General features: G+C 33.5%; 2 protein-coding genes across 4 annotated transcripts; one reads left to right on the top strand and one right to left on the bottom strand.

The window, feature by feature from the left end:
• The first annotated feature begins 8,024 nt into the window (after nucleotides 1-8,024).
• LOC140980591 (probable LRR receptor-like serine/threonine-protein kinase At1g14390) lies at nucleotides 8,025-11,855 on the top strand. Of its 2 annotated transcripts, none has more exons than XM_073446506.1 (7): nucleotides 8,025-9,433; nucleotides 9,830-9,963; nucleotides 10,056-10,299; nucleotides 10,378-10,562; nucleotides 10,687-10,730; nucleotides 10,944-11,055; nucleotides 11,145-11,855. In XM_073446506.1, exons 1-7 carry the CDS (start codon nucleotides 8,242-8,244, stop codon nucleotides 11,382-11,384), a joined length of 2,151 nt encoding a protein of 716 aa, XP_073302607.1. In that variant the 5' UTR covers nucleotides 8,025-8,241; the 3' UTR covers nucleotides 11,385-11,855. The 2 variants fall into 2 exon arrangements, with proteins under 2 accessions (XP_073302607.1, XP_073302608.1); XM_073446507.1 differs by having other exon boundaries at nucleotides 8,026-9,433; nucleotides 10,947-11,055.
• Nucleotides 11,582-15,118, bottom strand: LOC140980592 (single-stranded DNA-binding protein WHY1, chloroplastic-like). Of its 2 annotated transcripts, none has more exons than XM_073446509.1 (7): nucleotides 14,670-15,118; nucleotides 13,695-13,795; nucleotides 13,498-13,590; nucleotides 12,847-12,941; nucleotides 12,474-12,547; nucleotides 12,282-12,370; nucleotides 11,582-11,977 (listed from the first exon to the last, which is right to left on the bottom strand). In XM_073446509.1, the coding sequence occupies exons 1-7, from the start codon at nucleotides 14,944-14,946 to the stop codon at nucleotides 11,864-11,866; spliced, it is 843 nt and encodes a 280-aa protein (XP_073302610.1). In that variant the 5' UTR covers nucleotides 14,947-15,118; the 3' UTR covers nucleotides 11,582-11,863. The 2 variants fall into 2 exon arrangements, with proteins under 2 accessions (XP_073302610.1, XP_073302611.1); XM_073446510.1 differs by having other exon boundaries at nucleotides 13,695-13,792; nucleotides 14,670-15,116.
• Between the last annotated feature and the right edge of the window lie 337 nt (nucleotides 15,119-15,455).

Raw genomic sequence — 15,455 nt, 5'->3', positions numbered from 1 at the left:
AAAGAATTTGAAGAGCCACATTAAGAATTTGAAGAGCCACATTTGAAGAGCCACAAAGCCAAGCCTTTAAACCACATTTTCAAGCCATGAATTCAAGGAGGAATTTGAAGAGACATAACAACATGTTAATGGTGTTTAAGGCCATCAAGAAGGCCATAAACATGGATGTAATGGCCTTGAATGAGAGCTTTTTCACCTCCCTTCCATGAGCCTATAAATACCATGCATGATGACCAAAAAGAAGGCACAAAACATTCACAACATTCTGAAAATTTCAGCAACTCATTCTTGTCCATTTTCGAAGCATCGCAGTAGCATAATTCTTGTCCGGTTCGACGCAGTCCAGCAGCTTTCGTGTTCGAATTTTAGTTGTCTTTCCCTCAAATCTTTGAAGATTATCATCAAGTAAGTGGGCTTTTGCTATATATATTTCTTTGTAAGTGGGTTTTTGTTATACTTTTACGTACACTTGCATTTCATGAGTGTACTACTTGATATATATATCGACATACTTGTTCTTCGTAAGTATGTCCACATTTGCTCAAAAAATAAATTAAGTATGTTTCTTGAAATTCGATCGGCATGATATATTCGTTCCTATTTGTTATGAAAATCTTTGAACAATTTGTTGATTGATATTCGTTATAATATTTGAAAGCATGTTTGAAATCTTTGAAATGCACTGTAATGATTCGAATTAGAAATGGCAAGGAAATTCCGATATTTGATATGCTTTGTTTAAGGCCCTGATGCGGTGGGATATAATAACCGTTCTTTTGGCCTCGCCCCTTAGAGGAGTAACATATAGGGGACTGATCAGTAAACCATGAAAAAGGAGATGATTTTCAGTGCTATGTTTGTATCTTGTTCATATTCGATTCAACATGCTTAAGATTGAGATTATAATAATGTATTCGTATAATTATAACCTTGATATTCGTTATGCCCGATCGGCCCCCATTTACTGAGTATTTCCCAAGTACTCACCCCTTACATTCCCACCTCCAGATAAGAACGAGAAACAAATCGAAGATAAAGAACAAGAATACTTTTGGGGATGGTGATGAAGTCAATCCAATTCAAGACCAGTCTTATCATTGTCTCTTAGTTATATTATCGTGTTTTACGCTTCCGCATTTCGTGTTAATCGCATTGTAAAGACGATTATTGATTTATGTAATAGACTGGCTTTTGGCTATTTGATGTACTACGTGGCTTGTTGTTATACGGTTTTAAATTGTTAAACAACGCCGATGACACGTCTCGATTTCGGGGCGTGACACTAATACTTACATCTATCCGTAGTCTAAAATGCTTTAGTTTCCACAAAAATTGATGAAACTATGTCAGTGTTGAGCCATTCCCTATCCCTTTGTCGGGAGAAGGTAATAAAGCTCCATGTTGAGTATGAGGCCTCAAAGGTGAAGGTCGCTCAGCAAGCGGCCAAACTGGTTGAATACGAGTCCACCATTAGTCATCTCCGAAGGTTTTTGGAGAGAGTGTGTTCTACTCAGCAATCAGCTCTTTCCCGTGTTGATAGAAGTAATAGATGCTCAAGTAGTCCCCAAGCAGAACATTTCCGCAGCTTGTCTAATTTGTGAGACCGAAAGGATGATGGAGCGAGCCGGTGGGAATAATGATTATGAAACCTAAAAATTATTGTTCAAGTCTATATATATAATTTTAAAAATTCTGTCCAATCAATATGGGAACTAATGTATCAAATAATTTGTATCTCAATTGTTATATTTAATTTTCAAAGATAAGCAGTTGAGCATTAAATCAGAATTTAATTAATATTAATTCTAAATTATTTTTTGATTATTCTTTCCGTAATTAAAATAATAAATTGTGCCCTAATAAATTGGAATGAATTAGTGTAACTTTTCAAGTTGAATCACTGCAACTTTTCAAATTAAATTTTTGTCTATTCATGAAAGATTTGAATGAAGAGGTCTTTGTTCATAAAAATGAGTCTATTCAAGAAATCACAATCTTTCCAAAATGTCTTTCTACATTATAAATATAACTTCATTTCTAAATTGTGCAGTGAAATACGGAAAAAGAGTTCATTTTACTCTACTGTCTTGGAAAAATTTAAAGATATTATTTTATATAAATTTTGTTTTTTTGTTTTGAATTCTCTTGGAAGAAAATTGTCATTACACCAACAACTCAGTTAATTGAAAATTTTTCGTAAGAAAACGAAATCACGATCGAAACAGAATCTCATTTTGGAAACATATTTTGTAACACTCACTACAAAAAAATATGCCTTCAACGACACACAAAAGACAAAAAATCGTTGTCTTTTGCTTTTTAATAACGATTTTAGTGAAAAACGTTGTCTTTTTTAAGCAAAAGACAACGGTTTTTAACCGTTGTCTTTTGGCGTTTTTTTGGTGTCAAAGACGACAGTTTTATAAACGATTTTATAAACTGTTGTCTATTGGCATGTTTTTTTGGACAATCGTCGATTAGCATGTTTTTTGAACAAACGACAACGGATTTTTAAACCGTCGCTAAATATAGCGACGGTTTAAGCAAAACCGTCGCAATTTTTACATTAACGACGGTTTTACTAAACCGTCGCTAAAGCCAAATCGTCGCTATATTTAGCGACGGTTTTAATATAGCGACGGTTTTAATAAAACCGTCGCTATTTTTAAATTAGCGACAATTTAATAAAAAAAACCGTCGCTATTTGGCTTAATCGTCGCTAATAGCGACATTTTAATAAAAACCTGTCGCTAATAGCGATGGTCCAAAAACCGTTGCAAATTGTCTATAAATATCCGCGTTTCAATCCATTTTCCTCCGCACCACAACAATTAAAATTTCTCTTTTAGACAATTTTAGTTTCGATTTAGGGTAAGTTTTTTCGATTCAATTTTTGATAAATTTTTAAATGTTAGTTAATATCATGAATATTGTTAGCATGGTCAGATTGTAAGTTTTTTTTTGTAGATGTATTAATTTATTAAAGTAATTTTTTTTATTTTACTCAAAAAATTAGTGACGGATTATTTAAAAACCGTCGCTAATTATAATATGTCGCTAATTAGCGACAACTCGATGATTATTTGAAAAACTGTCGCTAATTAGCGACGGTTTAGGCATAATCTGTCGCTAATTTTAGTGACGATATATCTTAAACCGTCGCTAATTAGACAAAACCCCGCACTAATTTTAGCGATGGTTTATTTGAAAAACCGTCGCAAATAGTAGCTACGACAACGGATATAAAACGTTGTCGTAGAACGCACTTTCAACAATACAGTTAGTTACAACAGTTTTAAAACACCTACGACAACGGATTTTATCCATTGTCGTATAGCGTTTTTGGCGTAGTGACTCACTACATATTCAACAGTCATATAAATCCGTTGTCGTATAGCGTTTTTGGCGTAGTGACTCACTACATATTCAACTGTCATTATATGATCTATACTTGACTCCACATAAAAAAAAAAAAAAAATTAAACCAATAAAGACCGTTCTTGACTAGAGTATAAAAACTTCGTGTAGGTTGAACTAAACCCTTTGCATCTAATTTGTTTGTTGGGGTTAAAACACGTCTCTTGAGACTACCTGTTTCTTTAAGACAAGACTAACAATAAATACACATTTATGTATTTGCTTTCCAATAGTCATTTTCCGGATATGTCGGTTCACTCATCCATATCATATTTACATTTGTGAAATTTTTAACATCTTTGACACCAATTTTTTAGTTGTTTTAGTACTAAAAATTTTGGTATGTAAGATTTCATTTTCTGGATCCCTTAATTACCAAACTCAAAAAATAGAACTAAATACTATATTTTATTTTTTTTGTCTTATTTCTGTCATTTCTTTAAAATACTATATTATTATACTATATCAGATCATATTTTATTCAACAGATTATATTGTTAAACATTTAAAAATACAATAAGCACCATTAATATTTTAAACTTAATCTGAAAATATTGTTATTACGTATTGATATTGATATTTGTGTAGAGATGGATATCTTGTCAATTAACAATTTACCGGCAAACAAATGAATCACAAGGGGGTATCAAATACAATCCTAGTTGAGATTTTCAACACTTGGGACCCTATGATTAAGTTTATTCTATACGGAATGTATCAGCCAAACGAATGATGAAGTCTTATAAACTGATAAAAATAAATAAAATAAAAAATGATACAGTCATATATGAATGAAATAAAAAAAGATTCATTCAGAAATTTAATGTAACTCACTCCCCTTTTCTTTTCTCAATGATAAATTAATTGGAAGAAAGCCAAATAAATTATTGTAGTCAATACGCTATATAAGTTAAAAATGGTGTATTCCATTTAAAATTAAAGGTTGTTGAACTTATGATTAAGCCATAAAATATCATTAACATTGCTACGATACGGTAGTTCGTACCCGCGACAAATTTGGATTTTGGCTGAGGAACTCGTTGGGAAGTTTTGTGATATCGACATCCAGAACGTTCTTAAGATTGCCTAGCATTCCCTTGAAGGTGACAGAATGTTCTAGAGTAGTTCAGAAAGGCATTTTAAGGGAAAGAAATATTTTAGGTTCATGTGGAATGACGTATAATATTACGGAACTAGCTTAGTCTAAAAGTTTCCGGAGGACTTGGAGAAAAATCTTCATTATTATTCTAGGTCTAAGTTCTATTGTATGTAAGACAAGTATGTAGAGAGTTTTAGAACTTTCTATTTGTAAATAATAGTGTAGAGAATTATGGAGACTTGATCTCCTCTACTAGATTAGGATGATATTAACCATTCTTTCTTGGAGGAAATTTATATATATAGGGACATGATTTTATTTATATTCCACTCAAAATATGTGCAATTAGATAACAAAATTCACCATGCATGGGAATCAGTAGCAAATGCATATTAGAGGTCATATTTATATTTAAAGTCATTATCACATGTATTATACATTCACAAATTATGATAAAAATATTCACTAAATTATTCGTAGGTACGTAGGTCAATAAATTTTATAGGGAGAAATATAGGAAAAAATTAGCCAAAGAAGAGGAAGCTTGGGCTTCAGGTAATGAGGAAACATGATTATGACCAAGAGTATAGTCATTAAACCAAATACTACCTCTTTGGTAGAAACAATCTTCATCCACTTCCGATCTTATATATAATTCATCACATTATTTTATGTCAAGCTGTTATTTTATAGGAAGGATTAGGATTGAGATTTGCATTAAAAATATTTATTTGAGATTGAAAATCATATGCTCTCACTTCCCTCTGGCTGAGCATCACGGCCAAGAAACTATTCGTCGCCATAGGTGGTGTGAGTACTTCGTAAAGGAAAATATTAAGAGACATAAATCACTATCGATCAGAAATACCCAAACAAGAAGATGGCGAGAAGCTGTCCAAGAGAGAGGGTACACCGTGTGTCAGTGAATCTCGTTGTGAATGGCGATTATTAGAAGAATTTACAGGTGCGGGACGGGTGTAGCCATTAAACCAATTAGGTTTATTTTTCTGCCGGAAATCAGACAATTAAAGATCACAACCACCCAACACAATCGACAAAAACAAAGAAACCAACGAATTAATTAAAAACTTTCCCACTTTGCGAGGATCGAAACCCGATCAGCAACCAAAGATAAGTACACATATGTTATAGATAGGATAAATAACATTTTAGTTTGTTTATATCATAACTAAAATAATTATTTGAAAATTTAAATGTATTATTATATATAACATATAATCCTAAATATATTATATTATATTATACACACCATCGCGTATGCAGTTTATGCTAATTAGAGCTATCACATTGGGTCAGTCCCGTCATGTTGGGCCTCCCTGCTCCACCAAATAGGCAGGTTTTTTGGCTAACCAACCTGCCAAAGATAGGTAGTGGTGGGTTGCGCCAACTCTTTAAATATAACTAAAAATTGACGGGTTGACCATACCATCCCAAAAAAATAGAAACCCTAATCTTAGTGTATAAAAAGAATGTTCTCAAATATTTGATTTAATCATGATTTTTTACATCTAAAATATATATAAGTAAATTGAAATGTTATTTATCATATCTATAATATTTAGTTGAGAAAAAATGGAAAAAATTTGATGAGAAATGCTTAAAATTATTAATGTATACATCAAATCAAATTTACAATCTATACAATATAAGGGCAATTTTGGAAAAAAATTGATGTCCTATAATAAGCTCATTATAATATATAGTATGGATAATAATATTTTATACACGATAATGGAATAGTTATTGAACTAGTATTTTTAATTGTGTAAGCAAAAAATATTGATTTTAAAAAATAAAAATTATATAAAAAAATATATAATCAAGCACACTATTCAAGCTATATTTGAATCATCAAATATATATCACTCTATGTTATACGAAGACTCAAGTTATTCTCAAAGCTGATGTTAGAGTGTTGTGCTTAATGTTGGAATTTTGGATGAAATATCCGAAATTTGTTCGTTTTCATGCTTTTAGGTTGCAAATTAAACTAACCAGTTGATTTCGACGAAGATATTTGATTTCGGGAAAGATTTGAAAAATTATTTCCAGATGTAACTTATTTTATGTATATTGAAATAAACCACAATTACTATTAAAAAACATAACTTAATATAACTCACTTTAATTTTGTTCATATACTCAAGGTAAATAATTTGAAATCCATCCAAATAATTTTTATTTTAATTATTAAACACAAAATGCAGTTTGCATTTTGGTCCAATCAAAAATAGCTGTGTCATTGGGCAGACAAGAAAATTTTATAATTTTCATAATTTTTGTTTGTACATGTAAAATCTTGATATTTTCTTGGTATTAAAAGGTGATTTATGTAAAAGACACTGATTTTGAATGAAATTGGGGCAATGGCTATTTAAATGAAAATAATACACATAATTTTTTTAATACTACAAATTAGCTTCCAAAATTCAACGTGAATATTCCATTCGTACGGACAACAACTGTCTGGTATTAATTAAAATTAAAAATCTACCTAAAAAAAATAATCTATTTGTTAAAAGCTGAAAAGTTCATTTATTGAACTGTATTTTCAACAAAACATTTGGATACTAACTTTAAGATTATATCTTTTTATAAACAAAATTTTTCACGACAGAAAATCATAAATTTTACTTATTCTTGGGATTTGATATACCACACATAGTAAATGATTTATTTTTCATTTTGTAATTTATAATATATTTATTATTTGATTTACGATTTTATTTAGAATGTGATTAATTAAATATCATATAAAAGGGTTGCATTTTTTCTTATTATTATTATGGAAGTGCTATGGGGAAGATTATTTTAAATTACTTTTATATATCATTTTTCCGACATGAATTCGTTTACGTGTATGTATACATACGTACGATTATACGTGCGAATATATTTGTAAAATTTAGAAAGAAATAAAAATTATGGAACATAAATTGAGACCATATTATATAAACGTGTAACTTTCACAAATCAAAATAAAGCAAGATTTGACATCAATATTAGCTGGTTCCACCCTCACGTGCTCCATCAGCTGGTGAAAGGTTCCAATATTGCACGCAAGTCCCACTCGTCAGAAATAAATTCCTTAAATTCAGAATTAAATGATTCTCAAATAAATGAAACTTTATTGTATATTGACGAAAATTCAATTTGCATTAAATGGTCGACAAAAGAAAAAAGTCTCATAAATTTCCGAAATCCTTGCATAATCTTTCATACATTGTAGTGTTTAAATAAATTAAATTCATTCTTCAATTATTTAAATCTTTTTAAGTTTCTAAATTCGTAGAAACTTATGTGGTGAAATAATAATATATAAGAAAGTATTCAATTGTACAAAAGGAATTCAATTAACTCTTCACATTTGAGCTGTCATTTTTCTGAATTTTGCATATTTTCGAGAAAGGTTGCTAGCAAGTTGAAACCTAGTAAAAAGGAAACAAAATTGTCGCAAAATAAAGTCACACTTTTGATAATTTCATCCATTTATCATTGCTTTCTGCATCATTCACACTTTAAAAAAGCCAAGAACACATATTATTCCATCTTCATGAGATTAGATAACTCCAAATATTATTCAATCTTCATGAGATATCCGAACTCCAAATATTTCTGATTTCATGATTTTTGAGCTGATTTTCTTGTTGGGTTTCTCATCTTCCCACTTAAAATACCAGCATTGAGCTTGATTTTCAGTGAAAATGGAACATCAATGGATGTTGCCAACCATCATTTTCCTGGTAGCTTTCCCATTTTCAATGGCACAAATATCTTCATCTGAAACCAGAATTCTATTCCAAATTCAACGGTTTCTTGAATATCCACCAGCCCTTGAACAATGGAACAAATGGACAAACTTTTGTACGTTGCCACCAAATCCTTCTCTTACACTTGTCTGTTCAAGTAATCACATCACTGAACTAACCATTGTAGGGAACAAAAGCTTTGCAGTTTCTGAGCAGACTCTTTCTGATAAGTTCTCACTTGAATCATTCTTCACTGTCATGACCAAGCTTTCAAGTTTGCAGAAGCTGTCATTGGTTTCTTTAGGATTATGGGGTCAGTTACCGGCGAAAATCAGCCGGTTTCGATCCCTTGAAGTACTGGATATTAGCTCAAACTTCATATATGGTGATATCCCTCCATCAATATCAAGTTACCGGAGTTTAAAAAGTCTCGTGTTGAGTAATAATTTGCTCAATGGGAGTGTTCCAGATCTAAGTGCTCTATCAGTGCTTGAAGAGCTGGATTTGAGTAGCAATTTGTTGGGGCCTGAATTTCCATCTTTAAGCAACGATCTTGTATCTGTTCTTATTGGGAACAATTCTTTGAAATCTGAAATTCCACAAGATTTCAACAAAATGAATACGCTTCAAGTTCTTGATTTGTCATCCAATAACCTCATTGGATCAATCCCTTCATTCTTGTTTTCCATGCCATCAATTCAGTACATTAGTCTGGCTAAAAATCAGTTAAGAGGGGTACTTGCCGCAGATGTTTCATGCAACATCAAACTTGGTTATGTGGACATTTCAAATAACCTATTAACTGGGAAATTACCTTCTTGTCTAGCATCAAATGTCGGAAACAGGACATTAATTACTCTGTGGAATTGTCTGTCAAACACCACCTCGGGGTATCAGAGACCAACTTCTTTCTGCCAAAAAGATGATGCACTAGCTGTTCATCCTTCGGCAAGAATCCAGAAGGAGCAACCGGTGATGAAACTCGGTACTGTAGTTGGTATCATTGGGGGCATTGTTGCAGTCTTAGGCGTCTTGGGGTTCTTGTTTTTGGCAATCATGAAAAGGGCACAAAGAAAAAGAGGCTGTGAGTACAAATATGACGATGTTGTGATCCAGAAAACTTATGGTCCCGGATCTTCGATCGCAAGTAAGTCCCCCAATCCTTTTTTTTTTCTTTAGCACCAAGAAATAGTTAGAAAGTACTTGAGTCAAAAGCGTAACGGGATGAATATTTCATATTTTAACATCTCTCGCACCTCAAAAAGAGATTCAAATATATGTCCAAAATTAAATATTCAAAGTTGCATGTATTTGGTGGGGTAGCGGGTTGTAAAGGCCTAAAAAAGAACATACATGATCGGTTTATTTAAATATAAAGGAGAATGTGAACCAGTGCCTTTAAATTGTAGTCTTTATTATGATGTAAAGTTAAAAATCTACTCTTTAAAAAATCCGAGTTCATGGGAGTGGCAGGCAACTAATACAAGTTGATAGTTTACCATCCATGAATTTGAATCAAGAAATTTTCATCGCATGTCATCAGGAAATATACCGCAGACAGGTCAAATGGCATCGCCGGGACTGCCACCATATCATGTGTTCACGTTAGAGGAAATTAAGGATGCAACCAACAATTTCGATAAAAATAATCTCGTGGGAGAAGGATCAAAGGGTCAGGTGAAGAAGCTATTTTCTCGCGTGTGTTTGATGTGAGTGAATATGTAAGCTTGTGCCAGAATTCAACTCGTTTATTTATTTATTTTCAACAGATATACAAAGGTAGACTCAGAGATGGATCATCAATCTTAGTGAAGTGTATCAAGCTAAAACAGAAGTATTCACCACAAGCTCTGCAGCACCACATGGAAGTTGTATCGAAGCTGAGGCACAGGCATTTAGTCAGCGTTCTCGGGCACGGCATTGCCACGTACCAAGACCATCCAAACACGACCGATACAGTCTATATCTTCCTCGAAAATATAGCCAAGGGGTCGTTGAGGGATCACCTAACTGGTACACAAATTTTAAAACTGATATTTTGAAATGCATATTCTTGAAGGTACAGAGGAACACTTATTTCACATTTGGCAGATTGGAGAAAAAGGGAAGTTCTGAAATGGCCACAGAGAATGGCAATCACTATGGGCATTGCCAGGGGTATTCAATACCTGCATACAGGAGGAGTTCAAGGAAACGACCTGAAAATCGAAAATATACTGTTAGATGAGAATCTCACTCCTAAAATAAGCGGCTATAAAATAACACTTCCGTCTAAGGTAATTCATTTATGTGGTTAAATTGGTATATTTCTGTGCATATAATACATCTATATTTTTATAGGCCAACGAGTAAAAGTAAGCAAAAAATTCGTACTCTCATTTTAACATATAGAAATTGCAGGTTGGTGTAGAAAAGTCACTTGATAGCAAGGACACCTCAAATCAGTTATGCCTTCTTACCCTTTTCAAGTCTCATTTTCCTGGATACTTCCTCAGTTTTTCGAAATTGTTGTTATGAATTGGCATGAAGGTTCAAACGATTGGACGGTAGTCCATATTTTTCGTGTTAATGAGTTTAATTTCGCATCTTGAAACAAATTTAAGAGATGATACAAAGCAAGCATAACATGATAATCTCACACGATGCTCCATATCTAGCAGTGAAGATCCAGAAAAGGAAGACATTTATCGACTGGGAGTTATCCTAACCGAAGTTATCACTGGTAGACCAATACAATCTAAAAGTGAATCCGATGACCTTAAGTATCAGGTAGTGCAGCTGCCCTAGGCAATTAGGCCGAATTTTCCACTTTCTCTCAAAGGATTACTGAACGTTAGCATGTGTTGATTCATTTACAGATAGAGAGGAGCTTGGCAGAATCACCATCGAAACTACGGGACTTAGTCGACCCCTCTATGCGTGGAACTTTTGCATATGAATCCTTGAAAACGGTTGCACAGATCGCCGTAAACTGCCTATGCAAAGATCCAATAGGACGACCTACGGTTGAAGACATACTTTGGCATCTGCAGTATTCAGTTCAAGTTCAAGAGGGCTGGACAAACAGTGGAAACCTCAGTGGAAATATTAAGTTGTAAAGCTCCATGCCAATAATATTCTGCTGTAATAATTCTTTCAATTCAAAGTCATACTGGGACCTGGACTTCATATGCTGTTTCAGTTGCTCTAGTATGTAACTAATATTGAAAATTTTAAATTAAGATCTCTTGGGTAATTATCATTTCCACCAGTTGGGCAATTATAGGCATTTACAAGGTTATCGAACATCAAAACATTCAATTAAATTTTCTCATCATTCGAGGTATGACCACGATTCTAAAACAAACGTTCCGATTTCATTGAGGATATTACGTTGACATATCACGTACACCTAAGTAAGAAAAGGGTATTTCCCCAAATCTTAGTCTGGTCGATGTATTCATATAACAGAGAAACATTACCAAAAATAAGGAGGGACCAAACAAATTTACAACAGTAGAAAACAAAGATAAGAACGACGAAAAAGAGAAGAGGTCATCCTTCGCTTAACTAGCAACCTCAGAGCGAAGTTTTTCTCCTATCTGCTCCACTCATAGTCGACAGTAGAATTCGCATTGTTTAGACGACTCATCTCTTCAGGACTTGTCGAGTTTGCAAGTGTATGCCAACCCAAAAGGTATGGCAAAATGAACTGCAATGACATTAAATGAGAAGCGATCATTATAAAAGTAGTACATGTTTGTGCAGATTTACAACGGTTAACCAGATGAAAAATTTTAACACGTAAAATGCTCCCGTGTGACTAAGATCAAAGCTGAAACGGCCAAACAGTTTATTGCTTAAAGGCCAGATTGATTCCAAAAATAATGACAAAGGTCTCGAGGAAATTCTTATGGCTCCTACAAGAATGACAATCAATAGGGCAAGGCAATGATATAAATTCCGCAAATACAACATGTTAAGGGAATTGAATAGTGGACAAAGCTGCGACTTACATCGAATGATGTCACAAGTACAGTAAACTCTGCCTTAGTGATCGGGATATAAATATTCTCGTCCACATTTATAAGCTTGTTTTGAACACCTTTAAACCATCAAACAATCTCATGATCAAAAGGCGTAATAAGAGAATATAATATACTACTCTCAAAAAGTTCATGACATGATTTTAAGAGAGATGTCATTACTGAGATTGAAGAAGTGTCCAGAACCATCAGGCAAGGGCTCCACTTTCAACACTTTCCTCACTTTGCCTTCTTCGCTGCACAAGTTAATTCACAAAAGACATTTACGAAGATATAAACTAATTTAGTCCTTTACAACAAGTCTTTAACAATGGCTTGCAAGGTGCCAGAAGTGAAAGACTGATTAAATTAAATTGCTAGGTCACATTGTTTCAAAAGTATCATGCAGATGAACAATCCATAAGCGACTCTATGCTGCTGCTATGCATGATTTATTGACCGCAGCAAGAAAACTAGTGAACACAAAATAACAAAAGCTTCTGAGTTTACATTAATAAAAATCAGATAGTATGTACAGAAGGATGTATAATCTGACCTTCTTCCTTTATAAGGATCATGAAAAAATTCACAAGAATCTCGAGGCCCAAGGCTGATAATGTTTCCTATTTCAGTCACGGACAATGAGAATAACTGGATATAAGCAAAACCAGACACTATTAAAAAAAATCCAGGCCAAGATCAACAGCATACATTACTTCCACCTTTCAAAAAATCCATATGGTGAGAATCGTGGTCTTATTTATTTTTGTTTGTCTCAAAGCAATCAAAACAGATATGCCACAAGGAAAAGTTCCAAAATATCACCTTTTAAAATGTGATAGCAATTATTCTCAAGAAAGTTAAACGTTAAAAATTGGTTCCATTGTGCACACTTACTCTGATACGGTTATGTAAACATCTTGGTGAATAAAATTATTGCAGTTTGGCATTCATATAATGATGAATACAAATGCATAAACATTTCATATTAGATGATAATGAAATAAAGTCTCTTTTCTTCTCTCTGGTTATTTCCCCATCCTCTGTTTTCTTCGGCACACTCTCGATCTCCCCTTTACTTCTCAATTTTTAGGAGTAAATCACTCACTCAATGAACAAGTTCTCGACGCAAATTAGGATTATATCATACCTACGCATGAGTTCCCTCGTGTATAAAAATAAAATAACAAAGTACAAGTACATTTACCTGCTTTCTACTCCAATCATATTGGCGCATGCCAGCTGCAGGAGCAAACTGGAGCAAAACAAAACCCTCCTTTGATAGTTTGAACGCCCCAGACTGAACCATAAACCAACTATTACGAATAAATCAATATAATCTGACAACAAAATCAATGGCATAGAACAAGAACTCAAAACCACTAGAAGGCTCAAGAAATATACCTCTAAAGGCGAGAACTCTGGAAGGCGTGGCTCCACTGCAAGAGCAGATTTCCCTTTGTATATAGTGTACCCTACATAAACCCTTGGAGGCGATTGTCCTGCTACATACGTTTCAAAATTAAAGGATTCTGTTTCATTTCCTATCAAACAACAAGAAGCAAAATTTCTCACTTTCTGTTAGATTACTAAAAATGTGCATACGCCTCATTCTTAGAACAATTTATACACCCAATTCATGTTGCCTATTCCTCAGAAGTAAAAAAAAGGTAATAATAACTCAAAGCTAAACAAAAGCTGAACATGTTATATTTATATTAATTAGTTAGGTTAAAAAATGTTGTAAAACCAGAAAATGTGCGTACATGATATGCCAAACTTAACTCCTCTTTGACACAAGATTTTGAAAATCATACTTCTTTTAACTTTTAGAAACACAGAGGAACGAATCAACGTAGACAAGCTTCATATTGATTAAATTAAGCAAAACCACTAATAACAACCAAAAAGAACATAAATCCAAATATAAAGAAGACAATCCTGTCTGAACACGCAAAGAAGAAAGCCTACTATATGAGACTGTGAACATGGAAATAAACAAATGAAAATTTAGTAACACCTCACCAGAAGAAAGTAAAAAGGTTCGATAGCACTAAAGTTTAAAACCAAAATTATGTATACCAAAGCATACATGAAAAAAAAGACCAATGAAAATAACTTAAACACGCATAGCATTAGCATCTAAACCTAATATGTGCCAAAACATAAAGCAAAAAAACAACCAAGATTAAAGTCGGCTCTCAGTTAATTCTAGATTATACAAAAATGATTTTCTTAAAATAACAACGCTAAAGCCTACAAAGGTGGTCTGAAATAGCCAAAAGGAAGCTGCCCCCGCAAAACCCACAAAGCAAAATCAAATCTTGAAACCACTACTACAGAACAACAAACGGTCAAACAAAAATACTTCACAGTTACCAGGCTGAGAGGGAGAAGGAGATTCATATGAAGAAAACCTCCGCTGCTGTTGCTGTTGCTGTTGCCGTTGTTCTTGAGGTGTCAGGTATTGAGATTTAACACTAAAAGATACATTTATAGAGCATTTTCCATATGGGGCGGTGAGAAAAACGTCATTTTTTCGTCTGGTGACAAGAATCGAGGTGGGTATGGTGGAATTACAAGAGGAAAGTTTTTGGGGGTTTTGAATTGAGAGTATTCCTCTTCCTCCTGATGCAGTTATATTGAGGCTTGGCATTTCGCTCAAATTTCAAAACGTTGTCTTGGCATACATGAGGAGGGTTTTGTAGAGGTTTTGGAGGAAGAGGTCCCGAACTTGAGAGGGGCTCGGTGGAAAGATTGTCGAAATGGCACGTAGTGAGCGTGCGTTCGAGAGGAGCACGATAAAATGATCCTTCCTACTTCGACCGTCGAAACTTTTCTTACAAGCGTGCTTTTATTGGTTTTTTTAAATACGATCTTTTCNAAAATAAAATACATCATTACCTACATCATCACACACTAATTTTCAATATTCAACACCTAATTTTACCTAATTTTCAACATTCAACATTCACATTTTCAACACAAATATTTAACACATTTTTAAATAATTTTTCAACACTCCCCCTTGTGATGATGATCATAATGATTGTATACATTACGTGTTTTTATACTGCCTCGTTAAAAACCTTACTAGGAAAAACCCATTGGGATAAAAACCATAGTAAGGGAAAAAGAGTGCAGTCACGTAAACTCCCCCTCATG

The sequence above is a fragment of the Primulina huaijiensis genome, chromosome 7, assembly GCF_012295235.1.
Source record: "Primulina huaijiensis isolate GDHJ02 chromosome 7, ASM1229523v2, whole genome shotgun sequence".
In the NCBI taxonomy this organism is placed as follows: Eukaryota; Viridiplantae; Streptophyta; class Magnoliopsida; order Lamiales; family Gesneriaceae; genus Primulina; species Primulina huaijiensis.
This window is presented reverse-complemented; position numbering and strand designations above follow the sequence as displayed.